This window comes from Ochotona princeps, chromosome 10 (genome assembly GCF_030435755.1).
Source record: "Ochotona princeps isolate mOchPri1 chromosome 10, mOchPri1.hap1, whole genome shotgun sequence".
NCBI classification, from domain to species: domain Eukaryota; kingdom Metazoa; phylum Chordata; class Mammalia; order Lagomorpha; family Ochotonidae; genus Ochotona; species Ochotona princeps.
Window position 1 is genome coordinate 31,912,210 of NC_080841.1, and position 24,406 is coordinate 31,936,615.

General features: G+C 54.2%; 1 protein-coding gene across 3 annotated transcripts in view; it reads right to left on the minus strand.

Annotated features, from left to right (window-relative positions):
- Positions 1–6,378, minus strand: part of TMEM63A (transmembrane protein 63A) — a 34,004-nt gene extending 27,626 nt beyond the window's left edge. For 2 of the 3 annotated variants that reach the window (XM_058669259.1, XM_058669258.1), the window contains exon 1: positions 121–191. Coding sequence is in view for 1 of the 3 variants with exons in the window: in XM_004578896.2 (XP_004578953.2) it covers positions 121–200; positions 1,944–2,129 (266 nt within the window). In the remaining 2 variants the exon portion in view is untranslated. Of the gene's footprint in view, positions 1–120; positions 201–1,943; positions 2,144–6,230 lie in introns of those variants that run through there. The other variant, XM_004578896.2, reaches the window with a different exon arrangement.
- Positions 6,379–24,406: the final 18,028 nt, after the last annotated feature.

Sequence of the window (24,406 nt, forward strand, 5' to 3'; positions counted from 1 at the left end):
CTCATAAGGCCCACTGATCACGCATGCACACTCACAGTGCAGGCAACTCTGTTCCTCTTACCTGCCTGTTTTTTGTTTTGTTTTGTTTTACTATTTTATTTTTAGTATTGTTTACATTACCTGCCTGTCTCTGACACCAGGGCAATGCGGCCATAATCCCAGAATCTTCTTCTAATGATGGAAAAGCCACATATTAAAATCTAAAAGTAGAAAAGAAGCCCAAAGTCAATCAAGCTGCTTCTCGTGAGACTCTGTCACAGCCGCCAAGCCTCCACTCCCACCCAGGAGCAGTGGAACCTCAAGGAATCACTCCCAGCCCAGTAGCCGAGTACTCTGCTCACACCCTACACCAGCCACTGTCACCATGCCTGCTCTGGAGCCCCGCCTTGGTCCAGTACAACAGCCCCTGGAGGCCCTTGCCTGCCTGCAGCATGCCCCAAGCAAACACATCCTTCCTGGGCTGGCCCAGGAACAGGTCAGCTGGTTCTCTTGAAAACAGGCCCAATACCATTCAAGGGGCTGCACTTCATCCACTGGTTTTGGAAACTCCAAGATTCCAGCCCTCGCTCTCCCCTTGGCTCTGGCCAGCTCCTGCCTCCCTCCCCTTCACCACTCAGGGAGGCAGGGAGAGACCCCTGAGTTATCTCCAGTCAGAGACTGGGGTATTCAAGATAGGGCTGTTATCCTGGAGGGCACCCAGGGGTTCCTGAACTCCCCTGGACACTTCTCTAGGGCAATCAGGAAGTTGGGGCTGGTCTGTGGGAGGCTGTTGAGTCATGCTACAGGACAAGTGAGTGCCTCCCACCCATCCAGGCCAGCTGCTGTCTGGACCTGTGGGGTGTGGACATATGCCACATGTCTGTATCCACCCAGTGCTCCCAGCCCCATCTCCCCACACCCTGCCAGGTAGGACGAACCCAGCTCTACCTGGCAGTGTGACTCTTCTCATTAGCCCTGTGGGAGCCGTTCCCACCCAGCCTGCCTGGGGTCTCCACCCTGGCCACCCCCCAGCCCTGGAGAACAGGGCCTGCCCACTCCCTCCCAGATTCACCAGTACAGCCCCTGCCTAGCCCTGCTCCTCCAAACGGCTGGGGCACAGAGCGCTGCTCTCCTCCACAGCGGACCAGAGTCCCCAGCAACAGGCCCAAAGAGCCCTTTCTTGTGAAAATGAGGTGGACCACTTGTAGGTGGCCCGCCTTGGTGCATGAATGGGCAACAATGCAGCAAGAAATGCGATCACATAGACCTTAACCCAGCACAAAACAGGAAGGGGGACTCCCTCCCCTGTCGGAGGCCAGCAAACTTGTGGTTGGCACCCTTGTTGCCACCTCCTAGGGCCCCAGTCCCCCAAGGATGAGGATTCTCTCCTCCCTCCAAGCCTCTGTGCCACATTTGGATATGGCATCAGGAGCCATGACCCTCTCACGAGCATTTGGGAATAGAAGGGGTACTTAAACCCCAGAGAGTGTCGGCTAGCCAATGCCAAGTCCGTACAAGGAAGGCCAATGACAGACTTTAAATCGGGGCTTGGTGGGGAGGAGGGATAGAGATCTCTAGGAATAAGGAGGTTTATCCTGAATGAGCTCAGAGGTCAGCTCTGAGAAGCTGGGTCCGGGGAGGCCAGCAGGAAACAGGTGGTACTGCTGACACCTGCAGCTACTCTAACTCCACATACATCATTCATGTCCCTTTCTTCCATCCCACCCCCCACACCATTCCCTTCCCGGGCCTTGGGGCAACCTGGGGACTGGCTCTGTGTCTCCGCTACATGCAGGGCTCTGAAATTCTCCTGGACTCAAACCTTGATGTTCCTAACTGGTCAGAACAAAGCATAACCAGGACTTAAGCCCAGCTTAAGTCCATCCCACCACTGCTCCAGGGCCCTGCCTGGGGGATTTAACAGAGTAACCAAAGAGGGGCCCCAAGCATCCAGGCTCTCTCACCAGGAAGCAGCTGACGTCCAGGAGCAGCACAGTGGGGATGCCGCCAAAGGTGACCCCCTGCAGTACAGTGCTGTTTTTGGCCGAGTTGTAGCAATAGGACTCATTGGGCTGGTCCCCGAGGCCCAGGTGCTCCCGGATAGACACGGCTTGGGGCTGCCACAGCTCCAGGAATGGCGAGTTGGTCATGGTGCCTGCCCTCCCTGGAGAACAGGGCAATGCCAGAGGTCATGGCTGGAGCTTCCCCAAGGTTTCCCCAGTTAGCGCTGACACAGTCAAAGAAGGTAGATCCCGCAGGGGCCTGGTGATTTGGAACTGCAACTGGGGAGAGCTGGCCACTGGACCCCTGCGTGCCTGGTAGCATCACAGAGAATAGCTCCATTGTGGGGAGAGTCCCAGAGTGGCAGGTGGCCGGGGCAGGCAGAACAAACAGGGAGGGAAGGGGTGGCAGGGACAGAAGCTGTTGCTGGCCCCCAAGGCTCTGGCATCCCTCCAGTTACAAGGAAAACTGTTAGCAAAGAACTGCAGGAGAGACAGACACAAAAACAGAGATGCCACCTTACGGGGAAGGAGACAGTGAGCTCGTCAAAGGCTGACTGCTTGGAGCCTCAGACAGGTCCTCAAACAGGCCATCTGACACACCCAGAAACCGAGGCTATTAGAACAACCTACCCAGGTTTAAGGAGCTAGTGGGGGCAGGACTGCCTCCACACAGCCCACTGATTCCCAGACCACATGTTTTCTATGGTGCCAGGAGTGAACTCATTGAGAGACCAGAACAGGGCTTCAGATAGGCAGCCCAAGGGGAAGAAAGGGGGACAGCCCAAGGGCGGCCTGGGGCACTGAGAGGGAGGAAGACCCAGAGCCTGCTCAAGGGCCTCAGGAAGGCCAAAGCAAACACCGCCCCAGGTTGGGCCATTGACAACACACGTGGGCAGGCACCCGTGCCACAGAAGTGCAGGTGGGTGGGTGGCAGGCCCCAGGGCTAGGGAGGACCACGGGCAAGGCTGAGCCACTCACTCAGGCATGCAGGATACATAGTGACACTCTAGGTAACAGGAGTAGTGATGTCCCAGACTTGGTGCTCTGAACAGAAGCCCCACAGCTGGCTTCCCCTAGACCCCACCCAATGGTACTAGGCCTGACCTTCCTTCCTGTCCCACACTCAGCTCACGCCAGGGCAGGAAGGGGCTGTGGCTGGGCCTGTGGGAGGCCCTAGGTGGAAGAGCTGAGACAGCCAAAGCAGCGCTGACCACCCCCGCCCTGGCTGCTCGGGGCCAGGCCTCAGCAACTGCCACCCGCCCTCCACCAGCCCCCTGCGAGCCCAGCCTGCCCAGCGGCAGATGGGAACCACCCCCCAGATGCCCAGCGGCAGATGGGAACCACCCTCCTACAGCTTAAGGGTCCTGAACAGAAGCTGCCCTACACGCTGCCACCTGCCAAAGCATAGGACTTGGTCTCCACACCCACCCCTTGCACCCCATGCCCCCAGGAGCCATCCCTTGTCACTCAGGGCCCCTGTGACTCGCCTCCCAGCCATGGCCAGGGGCCCTGCTGGGGCCAGAGAAGGGCCTCAGGTAATGGGGCCCCACCCTAGGCCCAGGGCCTCATGCAGGCCCCAGGACAGTTGCTGCTGGGGAGGTCCCCCAAGGGCCAGAATCAGGGGTAGGGAACACAGCTGAATAGACAAGGCAGGCTTGAAGGGTGGAAGAGGAAAAACATCCATAAAATGCTCACAGAGGACGCATTGTCCCTTGGGGCAGCTGCGGTGGTGGGTGGTGCTGGGAGGAGGGCCCATGGTCCGGGAGGCTTCATGCCAGGAGGAGGGAGGGGCAGACAGGCAAGCAGGCACCTGGGGCGCCTCTAGATCATCCTGCTCAGCACCTCCCGAGGTGCTGCACCCCACCCCCCAGGCAGGCTCCACCATGTGGGTTTAACAAGCTTGATGAGAAACAGAATGGGAGGCAGCCAGCCTGGGAGACGGAGGCCAGGGTCCAGCCAGGTTGTGGAAGAGGGGTCCCCAGGGTCTCTCAAGCCTTTCAGCATGGTCACAGCCCACCCCTGACAAAGTCCCCATCCTGCTGTGGCTCTTTCCTGGACCACACCGTGCAGGTCCTCCCCAGCAGGCACACTGAGGCGGTGGCTGGGAACTGAGGACCATGCCTGCCAGAGGGGAGCAAAGCAGACACCACCCAAGCCAGGCCAGACACACACCACACCCCCAGGGTGTGCTAGATCCACGGGGAATACCACTCACCGTCTAAGCCTTCCAGAAAGCAGGCATGTCAGCATCCCCTTCCTCCAATATCCAGAGGGTAGGAAAGCCAAGGTTTACTCTCTGAACCCCCAGAAGGCTTCTGCCCTTGAAGGCTAAGAGGACAGCATTGCACCCCACAGCTGTTCCCAAACAGGCCTAGTAAGTCAGCCAAAAAATGACCACCTGAGCAGGCAGCAAGCCTTGTGGCAGACTGGACAAGCGCAGGCCTCCCTTCCACAAACCATGGCAGAATGCTGCAGGAAGTAGACGGTTCTGCTAGGGAAGGCCCTGCTCACGTTCCAGGGCTGTCAACACCACCATGTCTCCTCACAGCACTAGCAGCTCCAGCAGTCTTCTGCCTTCCAAGCTCGTTCTGACCTTCTAGATGCATAATCAAGTTGGACACCCAAAGGTGTCCTTGAGGCATGGACACTATCCGGAACCTGAACAGCAACCCTGGAGTCAGGGAAGGGCAGAGGATGGGGGTTGAGCCTGTGGCTGCCCTGAGAGAGAGTGCAGCCTAACAAAGGCTACACAAGCAGGTTCTGGAATTCCATCTCAGCACCACTTGTAGATCAGACAAGTGCCTTAACTACTCCCTGCCTTGTTCTCCTATTCCATGAAATGGGTTTTTCTCAAGGGACACATCCCTAAGGCAACGCTTATGAGACACTGAAGCCCTGAGTATGCCCCTACTGAGCATAAGAAAACACTTGTGCCAGGGCCAGCACTGTGGCATAGTAACCTACGCCTCCACCTGCAACACCAGCATCCTACATGGGTACCAGTTGGGGTCCTGGCTGCTCCACTTCCAATCCAGCTCCTTGCTAATGGGCCTGAGAAAGCGGCAGAGAATGGCCCCAGTGCTTGGGTCCCTGAACCTACATGGAAAACCCCAGAAGCAGCTCCAGGTTGGCCCAGCCCTGGCTGTTGCAGTCATATGGGGAGTGAACCAGTGGGTGAGAGATTTCTCTTTTTTTTTTTTTTTTTTTGTAACTCTGCCTTAAAAACAAAATCCCCAAAAAACTCCTGTGCCTTTAAGGCATCCCTCCAGCCAATGGAAACACAGCAGCAGGCAGGCAGGGGCCCCAGGAACAGCTGGAGACAGTAAGCAAATGTCAGGGGTGTGTGAAAGGAAAAGGAGACCTCCCCTCGGCTTCTGTCCACATCCCTGTGCAGGCAGCGCAGACCTGAGGACGCCCCGGCAGGTGTCATAGCAAGGAAGGGAGGACAGCCGGGACTGCAGGAGGGGAAGCAGGGCTGCTTCTCCACTAGGGATGACCCAGAATGTCCACAAGCCACCGCAGCCAGCACAGAGATCCCATGATGTTTCCCCACAGCCCCCATGTACCCACCAGGTAGGAACTGGGGACGGCCATCCTCTGGCTTACCTTCAACAGGTAGGGGCAGGAAAATGCCAGGGGATTTGGAGGTGGGGGAGGGGACGCTGGGCGGCAGCAGCGGGGGGCGGAGCTTGGGTCCACCACGCAGTGGGCCCCCTGCCCTTCAGGACATTGCCTAGGGTTGACCCTGACTTGGAGTGTGACCAAGTGCAAGGGGTTCCCCAGACTCAGTTCCCGGACAAGGCTCTCCTCGCCCTCACCACTGACCCTCCCTTTCCCGAGTGCCCAGCCTCGGACTGCAGGCCTCCGAGGGTCTGCAGAGGGCGGCCACCAAACAGCCGAGCCTCTCCCACCGTGTCTAGCGACTCCGGCATCCAACCCTGCCCCGCACCAAGCTGGAAGCAGGAAAACACCTGGGAGGCGCTCCTGGTTGGGCTGCGAGGTCCACTCCTGTCTGCAACCCGCCCCAGCAGGACCCAGGAACCGGGAAGGGTCGGTCGCCAGGGCGCAAAGCGGCGGCCTCAGAGAGAGGCCAGTTCGCAAAGCCGAGTCCCTCTCCCAACTGCGCCCGGGAGTACCCCTGGCTTGGGGGGTGGGGAAGGCGGACGCTGACACTGAGCACCCAACGTGGACCCCGGGTCGCGCAGTTCCCGTGTCCCAGCCGAGGCGTCCTCCCACTCCCCACTTTACCTGCGGAGGTGGCGAGGGCAGCAGTCGTTTCCCACCCGGCGGGTCTGGGAAGCGTCCCGACCACTTAAAAGTTACAAAGTGAAACTCCGACTCCTCCTACACATGCGCACAGCCGCGGCCGCCGCTTGCCCAATTTGGAGTTTCAGCTTCCACCTGCGCCGGCGCGGCCCCGACGCCGCCGACCGCGCCCGGCCCAGCTCCCCTCGGCCCGGCCCGCGCAGCTCCTCCCTGCCGGGTGCAGGCTGGCCTGGCCAGCTGGCGCCCAGGGGCGAGGACACCGCCGCCGGGGCCAGCTCTCTTTGCCTCAGCTGCCCAGACTCGTGGGAGACCCCCGGCCCAGCCTGGTTGGAGGTGCGGACTAGGAAGGTGTCTGAGTGCATTCATGAGGTCCCTGTTTTACTGAGTATCCCCCACGGGCCCCTGGGCCTGCCGTGGGGAGCTGGGGCGATGGGTGAAGGGATGCGTGCTCTGCCTGCCGCAGGGACTAGTGGACCCCTCGGGCTGGACCCCTCAGGCTGCGTGTCCGGCCACCCACGCGGGTAGCTGCGTTGAAGGCTCCCGGGGGCCAAGCCCTGCGGTGCTGAGTCCTGCCCAGCCCCCTGGCCCTACTAGGTAGCCAGATGGTGCCCCAAGGTCTCTGCCCCAGGACTGCCCTCTCACTGCCCCTAGGGACCGCCCAAACCTCTCCCTCTGTCGGCCAGGCATCACAGCTGCAAAACAAGCTGTTGGGACCAACTTCCTTCCAGGCCCCAAGCGCCTCCTGCTTCCCCACGTGGGCAGCTTGCCGCTCCTCTGACCTCTCTCCCTTCTTTCCGCTTTCATCTCTCCCCGTGATGACGAAAATATTCTCCTCACTGCCTGTCCCCGATCCCAGCGCTGGCCTATGTCGGGGGAGGGATGGCTCTCTTGCCTCCCTGCCACACACACACCCAGTTCTTTTCTGTCCCATTCTTTCCCTCCCTCTCTATCCCAAATTTAGTCTCCTGCTGCCAAGACCCCACGCCTGACCCCAGCAGGTTCCTAGGCATGGCTCCCCGGACTTGGCCTGGCTTCTTAGACTGCTCCTGTCCCATCTTTTCCCCAACCTGCATGTCCTCACTCCGCCCCTGTCTCCATAATTGGCAGAGTTCCACATTTGTTCTCCAGTGTGCTAAGATTATTTTAAAATCAAAAGAAGGATGGATACATCAGAACGGGAGTGGAGAACCTGCCAGCACCTCTTGTGTCAGTGTGCACACGGTTGTAAAATCAGCCTAAACTGCCATTAACTGTGTGCAAGTCAGGGATTGTTCCTGTTGACAGAAGGAAATAGTCTCAAGGATGTTGAATTTACAGATCATAAAAGCTGAGCAGACTGACAAACCCAAGGTATCTGAGAGGCTGGTGTGATGGCTCATCTGGCTAATCCTCTGACTGCAAATGCTGGCAGCCCATATGGGCACTAGTTCGTGTCCCTCTGCTTTCTTTCCCCTTCCAGCTCTTTGTTTATGGCCTGGGAAAGCAGCTGTGGATGGCCCAAGTCCTTGGGACTCTGTGTGGAAGACACAGAAGAGGCTTGTGGCTCCTGGCTTCAGATCAACTCACCTCTGGCTGTTGTGGCCATTTGGAGACTAAACCAGCAGATGGAAGAGCTTTCCCTCTGTAAGTCCTCCTATGCAATGAAAACAAATAAATCTAAAAATAAGATAAAAGGGTGGGCCCCAGGTCAAGGACACAGATTGAAAGCACCTTACTCTAGGCATTCTGCAATACTAGTATGGAAAGTGGCTGCCTTTACCCAAAATCTGTACTTCTAGTCTAACTCCTGCTGACACACCTGAAGGCAGTGGTACTTGGGACACTGCCCCCGTGTGAGAGGCCAGGCTAGAGTTGCTGGCTGCACACCCTACATTCTTGTTGTAGCAATGATCATCTTGATAGCTTTTTAAATTGTTGCTGTCAGAGGTTGAAATGAAATCCCATCACTATTGCAGTTAGAATGGCAACAACAAAAAGATGTTGTCTCCTAGGCATGCACTAGAATCAGAATGCATCTCAACCCTGGCTTCCCATGTGGCTTCAACAAGACCTTAAGGAAGTCTTTGCCCAATCAAGTCCTTTGCTAAATTCACCAGTCAACTTGCCTTATTCACTGTAGAACTTTCTGTCCTCAAGTTTTAGGACTCTTGATAAAATAAAGAAATACAAAATTACAGAACAAATATGTTTTGTGTCTCACTAAGTCCATATGAGAAGCACACCCCACATTTGATCCAAGGTCTTTGGTACAGAGTACTGGCCAACGCTCAGTGACAGGGCAGGAAACGAGAGCTTGGTGCTTTTGCTGGAGGTCACAGTACCCACATGGCTAAGTGCTTAGAACATAATGTGTCAAATAACAGAAGTGCAGAGAACACAGGGCCAGGGAGTTGATGAGGAACAGGTCAGCTGACTCATTGTCAGAGGAGGCAAATTCAGAATCCAGAACGTGTGGTCATTGGCAGTCAGCTGGCACTTTGGGGTCACAGTTGTCTTGAGCTCTATGGGGAGACAACCAGACACAGGGTCAGAGGTCAACTGGGAGGTCAGGGGCAATGAGAAAGTATGATCCATATCACATCAGGTTCAAAAAGCCAGATACAGTTAGACTGGAGCTGTGGAGCTGCAGTGAGGTGGGCATCCCACATCAGGATGCCAATTTCCAGCCCAAGCTACTCTACTTCCAACCTAGCTGTGATTTGCACCACGTGCGAATCCCTGCAGCATCAGTAGCTGGACCCTGGCAGCATCTACCAGCCAGCAGCCACCTGAGGAGCATGCCCGTCCAATGGTGGGCTAGTGTCCACAACAATGGAGCAGTGTCAGTCTCCAGTGGGAGGGAGGGAGGGAGACAGAGAGAGCACAACCTTGTGTTGCATTCCTCCCCTGCCCACTGCTGCCCAGAACAGCACCAGAGGATGAGCAGGCTCAACATGGTCCTGGGAGCAGCCTTCTGGATTTGGTCCTCATTCATGGAAGATGCTGGTCCCTGGGAAGGGTTGGTCCTCCTGCCTGGCACCACAATTCCCACCCCTTCCAGAGTATGTGCAATAGCAAAACCCAGCCTGTTCAGATCTCCCAGTCCCACATGGGAGCAGTCAAAGGCACATTGCAGACATTAGAGAAGAAAAGACTTCTTTGGGGGATGGGGAGGGGCCATGAGGAAAGCTGGGCTGGAGCTCTGCCTTTTGTGGTCAGTGGGTCAGGGCTGCTCGTGACTGTCCAGTAGCAGATGGAGCATCTGCCATCTCTCCAGCCCTGCTCACCCGATTCCCGTGCCCCAGATTATCTGGCCCCCATCATGGGCAACCTCAGAATCTTAGCCCTCCCCGCCCCCACTCACCCTGCCACTGCTCCCCACTTCCCCAGGCTGTCTCCTCACTCGGTCTCCAGGAACCAGACTCTGCTCACCACAGCCTTAGGGGTCATGTCCTGCATGCACATGTGTGAGTTTGAGCTCTAATCCCCAGTGCCTCCCAGTATGCCTCAACTTGGAGACAGGATCTTTACAGAAGTTATTCAACAGCAAAGAGTTCACTCATGTGGTTTCTGACCCACACCATGGGGGTCATTTTAAGAAGCGACCAGGAAGCCAATGCTGTAGTAGGTTAAACCTTGCCCACCACACCAGCATCCCATATGGGCACTGGTTTGAGTCCTGGCTGTTCCATTTCTGATCCAGCTCCCTGCTAATGTGCCTGGGAAAGCAGCAGATGATGTTCTAAGTTCTTGTGCCCTGCACCCATGTGGGAGACCTGAAGGAAGCTCCTGGCTCTTGGCTTCAGACTGGCCCAGCTCAGCCATTTGATTCATTTAGGGAGTGAACCAGTGGATGGAAGTCTCTCTCTGTAACTCTGCCTTATACGTGGATAAAAACAAGAGGTCAGCCTTCAGGCAGGAGGTGACTGCCTGCAAGTCCACCAGTGCTCAGCCAGGGTTTGCTGCTCACAGCAGCTGTTATCTGACCAGCTTCCAACAGGTCACAGATTCAGCAAGCCAGAAGCCCCGCCTCCACAAATGGCTCTCCTTCATATGCCTCCTGGTCCTGGCTCAAAGATCCCATTAATGACCTACTAATCCGTGGTGAGCACCTACAGCCCAAGTGCACACACAAGGGTGCAGTCTGTGAACAGGAAGGCAGGGGGCGCAGCTGAGCTGTAGGACAATCTTCAACCAAGTAGGCAACACCCAGCCGCACGGGGGTGCCAAGGATCCGAAGCCGTGGGGTTACCTTTTTCCATTAGCCCCCTCATCCTTGACCCGGAAGGACGGCTGCAAGGCACAAGGCATGGTGCTCCACATTCTCAGAGCTTTCTTCCCCAGGCAGAAATGAGACTGCCCCACCTCCTATAGCTGCACTACTTTCCCAGAACCCAAACTTTGTGCTACAGTTACCCCAGCACTACACGTGTTCCTCTCCTCATTCTCAACACCGGAAAGGAAAGGACTTGCCCGTACTGGCAAGGGTGACCCACTGCACTCCTGGACTCCGAGAGCACCTGTCACTCACCTGAGGGCCACTCCTTGCCATCCCTGCCGCCCAGACTATCTTTGCAGATGGCCCACAGCTCTTCTAACACCAGTGCTACTTCCAGGGAGCCCTCAGCCTCTGCATCTTGTCCTGTCGTCGGCACTTGGCAGTGATCTCTTTTCAGCCCTGTCTTCACTAGCAGGCCAGGGGAGACATCAGGAGACAAAGACGTGCGCTGGCACACAGAGGGTGCTCAAGGTGCCCTCAACGAATTAGCAACTCAAGGAATACATGTACGCAGGAGGGACCCAGCAGGTGCTGCTGGCCACACACCTCATTGAACCTCTCACGGCGGAGTACAGGCAAGCTTCTAAACATGCCTTCTTTCCTCTCTTCCCTCTCCCACTGCCCCCTTAGCCCTGTGGTCACCTTGGGCTCCACTTCTCAGGGCTGGCCCCAAATGTCTCCAATAAGGACATTGCTACGTTGGGGCCCTGGTGTGTGAACAATGTACATTTTATGTGTCTCAAATAAGATCTTGGTAAGTATGTGCTGCCTAGTCACCGGACTCCTGGAAATGTTAGTTAGCTGCTGGCTACAATCAGCTTCAATTGTAGTTTTTGTCATGTTCTGTTTTGTTTTTGGTTTTGTTTTTAAAATATACTTTCTTGGGCTCAACACAATGCCTCAATGACAAAATCTTCACCTTGCAAGAGCTGGAATTCCATACAGATTCATGTCCCAGTAAGCCCCACTTCCCATCCAGCTCCCTGCTTGTAGCCTGGAAAAGCAGTAGAGGATGGCCCAAAGCCTTCGGACCCTGCACCCACGTGGGAGACCTGGAAGGAGCTCCTGGCTTCAGATCGGCTCAGCTCTAGCCATTGTAGCCATTTGGGGAGTGAACCAGCAGACAGAAGATTTTTCTCTGTATCTCCTTTTCTTTGTAAATTTATCTTTCAAACAAGAATAAAAATTGGTTTCTCATTTGAAAGGCGGAGTCACACAGAGAAAGAGAAATCTTCCACCCAGCTAGCCACTGGTTCGATTCACCAAATGGATGCAACAACCAGGGCTGGACTAGTATGGCAGGGTGGGCTAGGGTGGCAGGGTGGCAGGGCCTCAGTGCTCCAATGCAGGATGTGGGCATCCCAAGTGGCAGCTGAACCCCTGTGCCACGATGCTAGCCCCAGCAACATTCAACTGAAGAAGGCTTTGTCAGCTCCAAGTCCAAGGAGAGAGTTGGGTAGTGGGTCCTACAGTGGGTGTGGGGGCGGCCCCACCATGGAGTCCCCAGAGACCAGCCCTGAGGCTAGGGAGGGGGACAAGAGTCCGTCGTGTGTAGACAGGTGGTGAGGAAGGAGGAGGGGCTTCTGGAGGAAAGTGGGTCAGCTGAAGGCGGGGCACAGAGATATGGGGGTCTGTGGTCAGGATGAGCAAGGGTCTTGCAGAGCTGAAGATGATGAAGTTGGAAGTGAAGCCCCCCCCCCATGTGCTTGCTCCTCTCCACTCCCTTCGTTCCCAAAAGGAGGCCGCTGGTCAGCAACTCTGGGAATGGGACCTGCAGCCGGGGCTACGCAGGGCCACTCACAGCAGAACCCAGTTCCGGCACATCCTCCCAGCTTAGCTCTGTGTCCCAGGTTCCTCAGGGACTGAGATGAGCACAACAGCAGCCTCCATTCATCTGCAGGATGCCAGGCCCAGCTCCACCTTGCTGCTGCCTCAGCCCAGTCCTCCCAGGTGGAGACTGTTCTCTCACTTCTCCCAGGGGTTCCAGGGGGTTGATGCCGTAACTCTGCAGAGTAACTCAGGCAGCATGGAGCCGGATGACCCAAGGAGTTGGGGCACGGCAGACACTTGCAGCCTGGGCCTAGGACAAGGCTGGTAGGTCCACGGGCAGCAGGGGTATGGCTGCCTGACAGTCCTGGAGGAAACTGTGGGGATGCAGTCAGGTGCTTCCCTAAGTCTAGGAGTTACCAGCCACACCTGGGCCTTGTTTTGATTCCTTTTTCCCTCAGGGCCCAGGTTGCCAGGATTTCACTGGGACTGCCCTGGTTGACTCCTGGTGCCCTCTAGTGGCATGAAGGGGCCTTTCTTCTGTCTGGGCAGTGAGGACCAGGGCATGGGCTGCTGAAGATCAGTTTAAGGGTGTGAGCTGGTGGGAACAGCTGAAAAGAGGACTTGGATCCAGAGGCTGGGATTTGGGCACCAGCTCCCCTAGTAGCCTTACAGGGGTGTCCTGGGCTTCTGGGTGTGAGATGGGGTTACCTCTCAGCCCTGCCTCCCAGGAAGGCCGTGGGATCCTGTAGGATGCACTGTGTGACCCCAGAGCCTTGTCAGCTCAACAGCGCTACAACAGAGCACATAATGTTAGTGAGAAATGCCTGACTGTACGGAGTGCCGAGGTGCAGAGGCAGCTGGGCATGGTTTCAGGAGCAGGTGCGGGGCAGTGGTCGCACGGTGCAGGGCAGTGGTGGCTGCAGGCATTGAGAACACAGGAGCGCTGTGGGGAGTGGAAGGCATACCACAGAAGCCCGTTCCTTTTTGCTTTCTCTTAATTCCAAAGACAAGAAGTAAGTCTATGCCTGCCAGAGTAGACTTACCAGTGCCCTCAGAAACAGGCCTGCCCAGCTGGGTCAGGCCAGGCTACAGCATCCAAAGGCAAAGGTCATGACAGGTGAGGGACTAGGCCAAGCTGGATCAGAGCAACCACTGCCACGTGCAAGATCAATAGCTGAGAACAGCCCTGGTTGGGGAGCTAAGGGGACATCCTGGCTGGGTTGTGGTAGCCACTGGTAATTGTAGGGGCTGGAATGGAAGTCACATTCTGGTCAGGACATGGCTGCAGTGTCCCTTGGCACAAGTGTGGACTGGGGCTGAGTGCACCAGACTGGACTAGACTCCAGCACCCACTGGTGCTCGTGAAAGCCAGGGTAGGTATAGGATAGGCTTAGCTAGGTTTTTGCCCCTGCTGAACCATGTGTGAGCTCTGTCTGGGTGTGGACCAGGCTAGACTGGGCCGTAACACCCAACAATAATAACCAGAAAGGGTTGAAAGTCTATCAGGAAAGGCCATTGTTCCTCCTAGATCAGCAGGTAGACTGAGTAGGGCTGGCCCATGGACCCACCCTTGTGCATAGCATCTGGCACTGGGAGAGGTTCTGATGGAGGAGCTTGGGAAACCCTCTGTCAGGACACAGTCCCTGCAGGTGAGCACAAGAACCACGATAGGGAGCAGCCTAGACCAGGCCAGAGAATGGTCAGGGTGCAGGTCGGGGGCAAACCAGGCAGGGCCAGTTCACATCACCCGCTGGCGAATCCAAGCACCAGACTGGCGTGTGGGTTGGGCCACTTTGGGTCGCAACACATGCCAGTACACATGAGGGCTGGGACTGGGTGCCTGCTAGGCTGGGCTAAGCTGTAACTCCCACAAACATGTGCTCAAATTGGGGATGGGCCAGGCTGGGCCAGATTACAGCACCCACTGGCAAATGCCGAGGTGAGGCAGGCCATGCCAGACCGGGTCACGGCACCCAATCAGCACACATGAGACCCAGGGGTGGTGGATGGGACAAAAGCAGTAGTGGGGCTGCATGGGGCTTCCCTGCTGGATCACCACTCCCACTGGAGAGGGTGAGTTGGAATGGGGGCAGACCAGACCAGGCAGAGCTACAATACCTGTTGGCCCCATGTGAGCTGGACCAGGGAAAAGCCAGGCTGGGTTAACTGTTCCTACTAATGCAAGCATAAGTCAGAGTGGATGTGAATTAGTTGGGCTCTGCCACAGCATCAGCTGGCAGATGCTGGCACAGGGGGCTAAATCTGTCAAGCCAAACTGCAGCACTACTTCCAGACAAAGATGGACTTACAATGAAACTATTATATCTTGATAATAAGATGCTGAACTCTCTGCCATTGTCCATGCCCACAATGATGGACATATGACTGTGTATGAAGAACTATACTTTAGTAATGATATAGAGGAACTGGGGGGTGGGAATTGGGGAGGGGATAAGGGAAATCACAGGAGCCTCTTTACTGTATCATGATAATAATAATAATAAATAAAGATTTAAAAAACAAACAAACTGTAGAACCACCTGGAGAGTACATGATCTGGGAATGGGCCCATTAGAGAAATAGTGGGCACCTCACTCTTGGGTTGCCACTCTGACTGGTGAGCAGGAAAACCAGGACTGGGGCAGGCATGGCTAGACAGAGAGTGGCACCCATTGGAATGTGTGTGAGCTGCATGGTGGAGCTGGTTGGGTTGAACTAGGCTTCAGTGCCCATTGACATGTATGACACCTGAATGGGATGTGGGACAGACTGGACCAGTCTGCTGTACATACTGGCAGGGGGTAGGTCTGGTAGGACTTATTGCTCTGCCTAGGCTGCAGCTCCCACTGGTTTGTGTGAGGGCCGAGTGTGTGGTGGGCAGGATCAGGTTCGGCTCCAACACCCATTGGTTTGTGTAGAAGATGGTGCTGGAGGCAGAACTGACCCAGCAATTGCAACCATCAGTATATGCATAGGCTGATTGGGGCGACAGTCTGTGCCAGACCTTGTGCTGGCAAGCACACACAAGAATCCAGTCTGGGATCATTTCAGACGAAGTTTCTTTGAGGATGCCCCTGTTCGCTGTCCTGTAGTGATGGATTTGGTGCACAGAGCCTGAAATTAACACACATGGACTATTGACTGATGGTCAATAGCCGAAGTTTACTACTGGCATCAGACTTTTGTACACTGAGGGTCACATAGGATAAGGGAAGAGGTGTTGAGCTTATCTACGGAACCCATCAACTATTTCCAAACCCTTGTTTGGAACTCTTCTTTTGTATACCCCACCAAGAGTTCTCATTCAAATGCTATCCATTCAGTTGTTCTCATACAGATGTTATCCTATCAATTGTAATCCTATGCTCACTGTCCTAAAATCAAAAAGTCCTTCTGCATCCCCCCATCGAACCGCTGAATTCAGAACCCCAACCGTGAAGAGCATAGCAGGTTCCATGGTCTGGCAGTGGAGTGCATGTGTCAGAGCTGAGCCTCCTCAGGGGCTCAGTCGAAGCAGTGAACAGCATATCCAGGTGCACATGGAGGATATGGCAGTTTATTGGAGCCTGCATAGGACACCTGGTACCACAACAGAGGGCAGAACAAATCAATCAACTACCCCAGCCAAGTTTTGGCAGTGAAAATCTGGGCAAGTGGAAACACTAAGTTGAACTCTATCAGCCAGTGGATTCTAAAGAGATTTCATCGTGCTTGGAATGGCGAGACTGGCAGCAATTCAGAACTGCTGAACTATCAAAACTGCTTGAGCAGGACCCTCGGAGTATGCCCCACACTGGGGACCCAGGATGGGCGGGAGACTGGGTGTGGCTTCTCCCTTTGTTTCTCCCCTTCCTCCAGATACAGGAAGGAAAACAGAGAATGTGGAAACAAACACAAAAGAGAAAGAAAAAAACAAAGAAAAGAAACAGGCCTGCCGCTGGCAAAGGCTGCGTTATGGCCATGCCCACCCCAGCTTGTGTTCTTGGTCTCCTGGGAACCTAAAGAACTGTCCACCCCCTCCCACCCCCCCTTTCTAGTTTCCAGTCCCAGGTCCTGGCCAGGAGCTCCACAGCTGCACTCCCAGCTTCCCGCCCAGCCTGTTTTCCCAGTTGTTCCCTTGTGTGCCCACCCTGAGAGAGCAGTGAGGATGGCAGTGCCAACCTGAGGCAGCACAGGGCAGTGCTCAGCCTGTACGTGTACCTGCTCCGTGTCTCAATTTCCCCAGGGCTACAACTGGAGAATACCTACATCAGAATGACCACAGAGCACAGTTTAGACATGGGCCAGGGTGCCCCCACCCTGCAGTGATGCCCCGGCTCCTGACTCCACCTTCCTGCCACAGCAGCTGCTGGGAGGTAGGTGGGAACCCCAGGAACTGGATTCCTGCTGCCGTGTGGGTGATCTGGGTGGAGTTTCTAGCCTAGTTGTGGGCATTTGGAGAGTGAACCAATGGATGACAGCTTTATCTTTTTTGCCACCCCTTACCCCACACACAGTTGATTGAAAAGAATGGAGCCTGGCATTGTAGCATAGTGGGCCAAACTGCTGCCTGTGACACCAACATGCCCTATGGGCCCTGGTTTGTGTCTCAATTGCCCCATTTTTTTTAAAGATTTATTTATTTTTATTGGAAAGGTAGATATACAGAGAGGAGGAGAGACAGAGAGGAAAATCTTCCGTCCGATGATTCACTCCCCAAGTGACCGCAACAGCCGGTGCTGAGCCGATCCGGAGCCAGGAGCCAGGAACTTCCTCTTCCGGGTCTCCCACGTGTGTGCAGGGTCCCAAGGCTTCAGGCCATCCTGACTGCTTTCCCAGGCCACAAGCAGGGAACTGGATGGGAAGTGGAGCTGCCGGGATTAGAACCGGAGCCCATATGGGATCCCGGCACGTTCAAGGTGAGGACTTTAGCCACTAGCCCACAGTGCTGGGCCCCATTGTTTTTTTATCTGGATCCTCACTAATGGCCTGAAAAAGCAGCAAAAGATGGCCCAGGTGCTTGGGCTCCTGCTAACCATGTGGAAGACCTGGAGGAGTCTCCTGGCTTCAATCTGGCCCTTCTCTAGCTGTTGCAGCAATTTGGGAAGTGAACCAGCAGATGGAAGATCTCTCTCTGTCTCCTTCTCTTTATAACTGCCTTTCAGATAAATAAATCTCTTTTAAAAAAATAAAGACTACCTGAGATCATGTGTCCTGCATGTATAATACTGTCTAGCATGTGGGAAGAACAAATGTGCTTATTAAGAGGCTTTCCACATGTGGGGCGAGGGGCAGCTGGGCCTGAGCCATGAGCTGGCTTCCGGTCTTAGGAAAAAGAGGCCATGGCATTGGAGTTGCGGAAGGAGAGTTGACTGGCAGGACCACCCACTCAGCTGCTGAGGGGCCACTAGGCTATGAGGAGCCCGAGATGGGCACCTTATGAGAAGCCCCGGCCAGGAAGGTGCATTTTCCATTCTTCGTGAAATAAGAATACGTTGCAGAGGAAATGGACTCTTTCCTTGCCTGAAGTCACACAGCCAGTGAGGATTAGAACTCGGGTCATGACTCTGTGACCAGAATCATACTAACTGACCTGATAGAAGTGTGTTCAGTCCATCAACAAGCTTCCAAGGTCAACCCAGGCCTCAGGTGCAGCTGCTCCAGCCGCCCACACCACCTTTTGCAGCAGCCGTCACTGCCAAGCAGCACACTAACCCACAATCCCTCCAAGCACTGTGCTGCAGCCACCCCGGCCTCGCTTACACATTCCCTGGATGTTTCCCTCTCACCTGAAGGAGCCCCGAGAAGCAGGAGTTGGCAGGTTGTCCTCAGGACTCCAAGTCCTGAAGAGGCTCTCAGGCTGCCAGCTGGGCAGGTGTGGGCTGCCATGACAGAGAGTCCCTGCGACAGAGAGGACGGACAGGACTTCACACCCTGCCGTGGGGCGCCAGCACAGCCCTCACTGTGTCGTGGGTGAGCATGCACTGCATAGAGGCAAGTCACATCCAAACCATGGGCCGCCAGGTCCCAGAGTGGCTGGGAGCCGCCCACGAGTCTCTCAACCTGGTAGACCAAAGGCCCGCTTTAGGTCGGGCAGGAAAGCTGGCACTCATGGCTGTATGTATCCAGCTATGTAGACTGGGCAGCAGCACAGCTGTGTTTTGGCTAGTCTCCCTTCCAGTATCGACAATTAGCATTACAGTTCCATTGACAGAGCATGAACGCTAGTGCCAGCCCCGCCTGGAGCTCCCAGATTAGGGCAGGAGACAGGTGAACAGCAGATTACCCTGCATGGTAGGTGTGGGGAGTGTTGGCACAGGAGCCAAGCTGGGGGCTCCAGCCCATCCTGGAGACCAACTGCACAGAAGACAGGCTGGTGAGGAGAGAAGGGGGTGGGCAGGCCACCCTTCTACTCGTCTTGGCTGCGGGAGATGCTCTCTGCCTTGAGCGTTCTGGAACAGCTCGAGACCAGAGTGGACAAGCCAAGGGTGTGCACCAGGCCTGTCCCCATTGGGCCACATGCTCTGCTGGGGCACAGCATGGCCAGGGCAGCCTGGCAGCCCCCAGTGGTACCCAGACATACTGTAAACCACAGCTCTGCAGGAGTCCTAATCAACACAATACCCAAGTTGTGTAAAGCAACACTCCTCTCCTGCCCCACTCCATTGGCCACATTCTCCTGCCTCTCTTCCAAACCCCTTTTGTTGCTTGTTTGTGAGTCCTTCTAGAGTATATCTAATTTTTTAGTAAACTGTTTTTATTGATTTATTTGACCGATAGAATTACAGAGCGAGAAAAAGATGCAGAGAAAAAGATCTTCCATCCACTGGTTTACTCCCCAAATGGCTGCAACCACCTGGAGCTGGGCCAGATCAAAGCCAGGAGCTTCATCCTGGTACAAGGGCCCAAGCACTTGGGCCATCTTCTACTGCTTTCCCAGGCATTTGGCTGGAAGCTGGATCAGAGGTGGAGCTGCTGGGACTCAATATGGTGTCCATATGGGACATCACAGATGTCTGTGGAACCTGCTGGGCCATGGCACCAGCCCAAGTTTATCTAATTTTGCATTGTCTGTCTATCTTGCACTCCAAGTAGTATGCTAGCCACACTGGCATGGGCCTTTTTAAAATGCTGCTGGTCACATATTGTGGTGATGTTCTCTTGGGTCTGGCTCCAAACGCTTTGCTGGTGAAAGCAGCATGCAGGTGAAGACTTTCAGCTGTTTGGACAAGACCTGCCAAAGTCTCTCTGGGGAGCGTTGCTTAGCAACAGCCACATCGGGATGCTGGGGAAGGAGGAGGGTGTATCTGTTCCCACAAGGCCTGGAGTGACAGCAGCAAACAGCAAGTTTCTGGACTACCAAAATCAGGATTGAAAATAAGATGAGCTAAGAAAGCGAGGGGAAGTCAGCCTCAAAGGAAGTATGCCCTCTGTCCTTAGCAACTAGGACAGAAGAGCCATATACGGCCCTGGGAGCAGCCCCCAGGCACTGAGGGCTATTGGTGGGGCTGCCCTGGAATATAGGCAGTGACCCAGGCAAGAAGGGGCCTTCACGCTGGCATGAAGATGGCAGCTCAGCTTGGGGTAAGGCTTGCACTGCAGCAGAGCAGACTCCTCTCCCTGGAGGCAACGGACAAAAGTGGCAGCGGTTGACCAGGTGCCATCCCACTCCCACACACACAGTGCAGAGCAGAGCCAAGGGCGGCCGCTGGGCCTGCCCCAGGACAGCACCTACACGGCGCACCCAACCATCCCTGGCTGAGGACTCTGGCTCCTGGCATCCAGGCCCATCCCCAGCTCCCACCTGACTCCCTGTTTTCTCAGCCCTCTCTGCCTGCTTCTCCCTGCCACACCTGCCCCATCTCCCACATCTAGGGCTGCACTCCACCGTGGAACAACTCAGAGCAGAGGGTCTAAATGGCAGGCCCACCCAGGCTCATGGGCCACATGACACCGAGGCACACTTGACCTGCACTGCATGAAAAGGCTGTGCTGACCCCTGGAGGGGGGTCAGTCCTTGCAGTTGCCACTTGGAGGCTTCCCCAGGGAGATGGGGGTACCTAGGGGAATGAGAGAGCTAGGTCTAGACCTCTGCCCATGGTCTGGCAAGCTGTGGACACCTTGTACCACCTCAGGTACTTGCCAGTCCTGGCTCTGGCCACACCCCATGGCTGGTCAGTCCTGTGAGGAGGTGGCAGTAGTAGAAGAGGTTCTGGGTGTTTCCCAAACTCCAGCGCCACTCTCCCTCTCCACCAAGCCTGAGGTCCTGAGGAGAGGGGACCAGAAACGATGCTCTTCAAGGAATGACCCTCTGACATCTCCCTGGAAAAGAACAGGGCTCCAGTCACCTTGCCAAATCTGGCCCTGCTTATACCTCACTACAATTCAGAGGTGAAGGGCAGTGTCCCAGCTGCTCCACTTCCCATCCAGTTCCTTCCTTGTGGCCTGGGAAAGCAGTGAAGGATGGCCCAAAGCCTTGGGACCTGGGTGGGAGACCAGAAGAAGTTCCTGGGTCCTGGCTTCAGATTGGCTCAGCTCTAGCCCTTGCGACCATTTGGGGAGTAAACCAGCAGATGATCTTTCTGACTCTCCTCTCTGTAAATCTGAGTTTCAAACAAAAATAAATAAATCTCTAAAACAATAAAGTTTAAAAAATAAAAAGTTTAAAAAAAGACTTGAGCATTTTATTTTTAAAAACCTTGCTGAATATAATTTATACATGGCAAAATTTACCTATTTAAGCACACAATTTGGGGCTGATGTTGCGGCACAACAAGTTAAGCTGCTACCTGCTACACAAGCACCCCATATGGGTGCCAGGTTCGAGTCCTGGCTACTCCATTTCTGATCCTGCTCTCTGCTAATGCACCTGGGAAAGCAGCAGAAAAGTGCCCAAGTGATTGGGCTCCTGCACCCACAAGGGAGGTCCAAATGAGGCTCCTAGCTCCTAGCTTTGGTCTGGCCCAGTCCCACGGGTTGCAACCATTTGGATAGTGAGGCAGCAGATGGAAGATCTCTCTCCCTTTAACTCTTTCAAATAAATACAAATCAATCTTTTTAAATAAAGAAAAAAAATTCACACTCTATGTGAGAGTACTTCAGAAAGCTCATGGCAATGCACTAGAAAACTGCACAAATTTCAAACATATTTTACACCACAATAAACTGACCTTTGAATTCTGTTTCTTTATGAACTTTCTGCAGTGCTGTCCATAGACTTACTGCATGACGTAACCTGTCTGGAATCATTTAGCTTTTGATCAGCAACCCTGCACACATCCCACTCCCACTCCAGCCCTGGCAACGCCATATCCGTCTCCCCACGCTTGTGTGTGGTGCTTATTACAGAGGAACAGAATAAGCTGCAGGCCGAGTAGCTGGCTTCACTTCCGTCACTCAGCACGCCTCTCGGGCGCGTCAAGGTGTGGCAGGGCAGCACTTGTTCCCTTTCCTTGTTGGATCACACAAGGACACTTGCAAGAGTTCACGGAAAATGAAATTAAAAGACACGTTCACTGCCACACATCCATGCAGCTTTTGAGGAGTATGTATTGTCCATGAACTTTTGGGAGACCCTCTGTATAGATATACAGGGTTTAATTTTTTTTTTTTTTGGTAGCAAAATAAACTTCTCTTGTAATTCAGTTTCCATGAACTCTTCTCCTGATAGTCCATTGTGTAGATATAATGTATTTTCCTTACCTGTTCATTGGCCAATGGACATTTGGGCTGTTCCCATCCTTTGGCTATTTTTAAAAAACTTAAAAATGCAGGGAGAGGGTCTGGAGCAGTAGCCTAGAGGCTAAAGTCCTCGCCTTGAACGAGGTGGGATCCCATATGGGCACCAGTTTTTTTTTTTTAATTGTTTCTGTTTCTTTAATTTTTTTTTTCTTGTTGGGCACTGGTTCTAATCCCAGAGACCCTGCTTCCCATCCAGCTCCCTGCTTATGCCCTGGGAAAGCAGGTGAGGACGGCCCAAAGCCTTGGGACCCTATGCCCGTGTGGGAGACCTGGAGGAGACTCCAGGCTCTTGGCTTCGGATCAGCCCAGCTCCAGCCATTGCAGCCAATTGGGAAGTGAATCAACAGATGGAAGCATTTCCTCTCTGTCTCTCCTCCTCTCTGTATATCTGACTTTGCAATAAAAATAAATAATCTTTTAAAAAAATACAGGGAGAATAAGAGCAAGAGCAAGAAAGTGAGAGTGAGACAGCATCGTTCATCTTCTGTATCAGAGCTGGGACTCCAGCTGAGTCCCCACCGTGGGTGGCAGGAACCAGGGCCTTGAGCCCCCACCCCTTGCCACCCAGCACATCAGCAGGAAGCTGGACTGGAAGTGTGAAAGAGCCAGGACCCGAACCAGCACCCCCTGCAGCTTCCCTAGGGGTGCTTCACCTGGGCTGCCACCCCTCCCCCCTACACAGGCTGTCCTTAGCAATGCTGCCATGCGCCTCGGCAGGGCTTTGTGTGAGCGTGGGCTTCTTTCCTGGGAAGGAGGTGGTGGCGGGGGTAGGGGTGGCTGGAGTGGGATGACTGGATCTTACAGGAACTCCGTGTTATCCTGGGAGAAGCTGCCACTTTTCCCAAGTGGTTGTACCAGTCTGCATCCCTGACAGTAGTACATGAAGGGTGTCACTGCCCTGAAAGAGCCTGTTAAGATGTAACTGAACTCATCCTAGTGGGTGCGCAGCAGCACCTGCGTGGGCGTGCTGGGCGTTGCCCTCAAGTGTGTCCAGCATCTTTCCTCATGCTTCTTCCCAGCGTGCAGATCTGCTCCAGGGACATGTTTATTCATCTTTTAGGGCTACTTATTTAAAAGCTCTTCCAGCTTTCCTTCACTTTTCTGGGAGAAAAAAACCCAAAAAAGCAATTACAGCCAGTGCCTGAGGCCAGAATCAGAGTGTGTGAACTGCTGACAAAGAGCTGTGAGCTGTGCGGCTGTCTGGGGAGGAGCACCCCGGGGCTGCCAGGTCTGGTCATGGTAGGAGGGAACTGGCAAGCTGCCCTGGCAGCTGGGGGGAAGGGAAGCACCATTGGGAGGAAGGGCCTATCACATTCCTGACTTTTTAAAAAGATTTATTTTCTTTACCCAGATACAAATAATAATGTAGAAACAATGGTCTTACTCACTTTCCTGCAACCCTAGATCCTTTGTCCACTAATCAACTATGTAAAGACTGTCAAAATAATTAAAAAATTTTTTAATTTTTATTGGAAAGTCAGATATACAGAGAGCAGAAACAAAGGAAGAGATTCCATCTGTTGATTCATTTCCCAAGCGGCTGCTAGGAGCCCGGAGCCTCTTCTGGGTCTCCTATGCGGATGTCATGGGGCTGTTCTCGACTGCTTTCCCAGGCCATAAGCAGGGAGCTGGATTAGAATCAGCACCTGTATGGGATCCTGGCGCATGCAAGGCATGGACCTTAGATGCTAGGCCACCGCGCTGGGCCCCATTCCTGACTTTTTCTTGAGCCAATTCTACCCTGGAAGTCAGAAACATTCTAGAACTTTTCCAAGGCTGTGGAGTTCAAAGTGCCAAGATCTAAGACTTGAACTTTCACTGATTAATTGTGTATGCCTTTTCTTTTTTATGATTTTTTTTTATTGGAAAGGCAGATATACAGAGAGGAGAGACAGATCTTCTGTTCACTGGTTCACTCCCCAAGTGGCTGTCATAGCCAGAGTTGAGCTGACCTGAAGCCAGGAGCTTCTAGGTCTCCCACATGGGTGCAGGGTCCGAAGGCTTTGGGCCATCCTCTACTGCTTTTCCAGGGCACAAGCAGGGAGCTGGATGGGAAGTGGAGTAGCTGGGATACAAATCAGCATCCATATGGGACCCAGGCAGATGCAAGGCAAGGATTTGGCTACTAGGTTATTGCACTGGACCCACCTTTTCTTTTTCTTAGAATTATATATTTATCCAAAAGGCTGACAGGAGTGAGACAGACCCTCTACCCGTTGGTTTACTGCCCAAATGCCCACATCAGCCAGACTGGGCCAGGTGGAAACCAGAACCCAAGCTGGTCTCCCACATGGGTGGCAGATGATCAATTACTGGATCATCATCCACTGCCTTTGCAGGAAAGCCAGATCAGAAGTTGAGTAGCCAGAACTCAAACCAGCACACTGATATGGAATGCTGCTATAGGCAG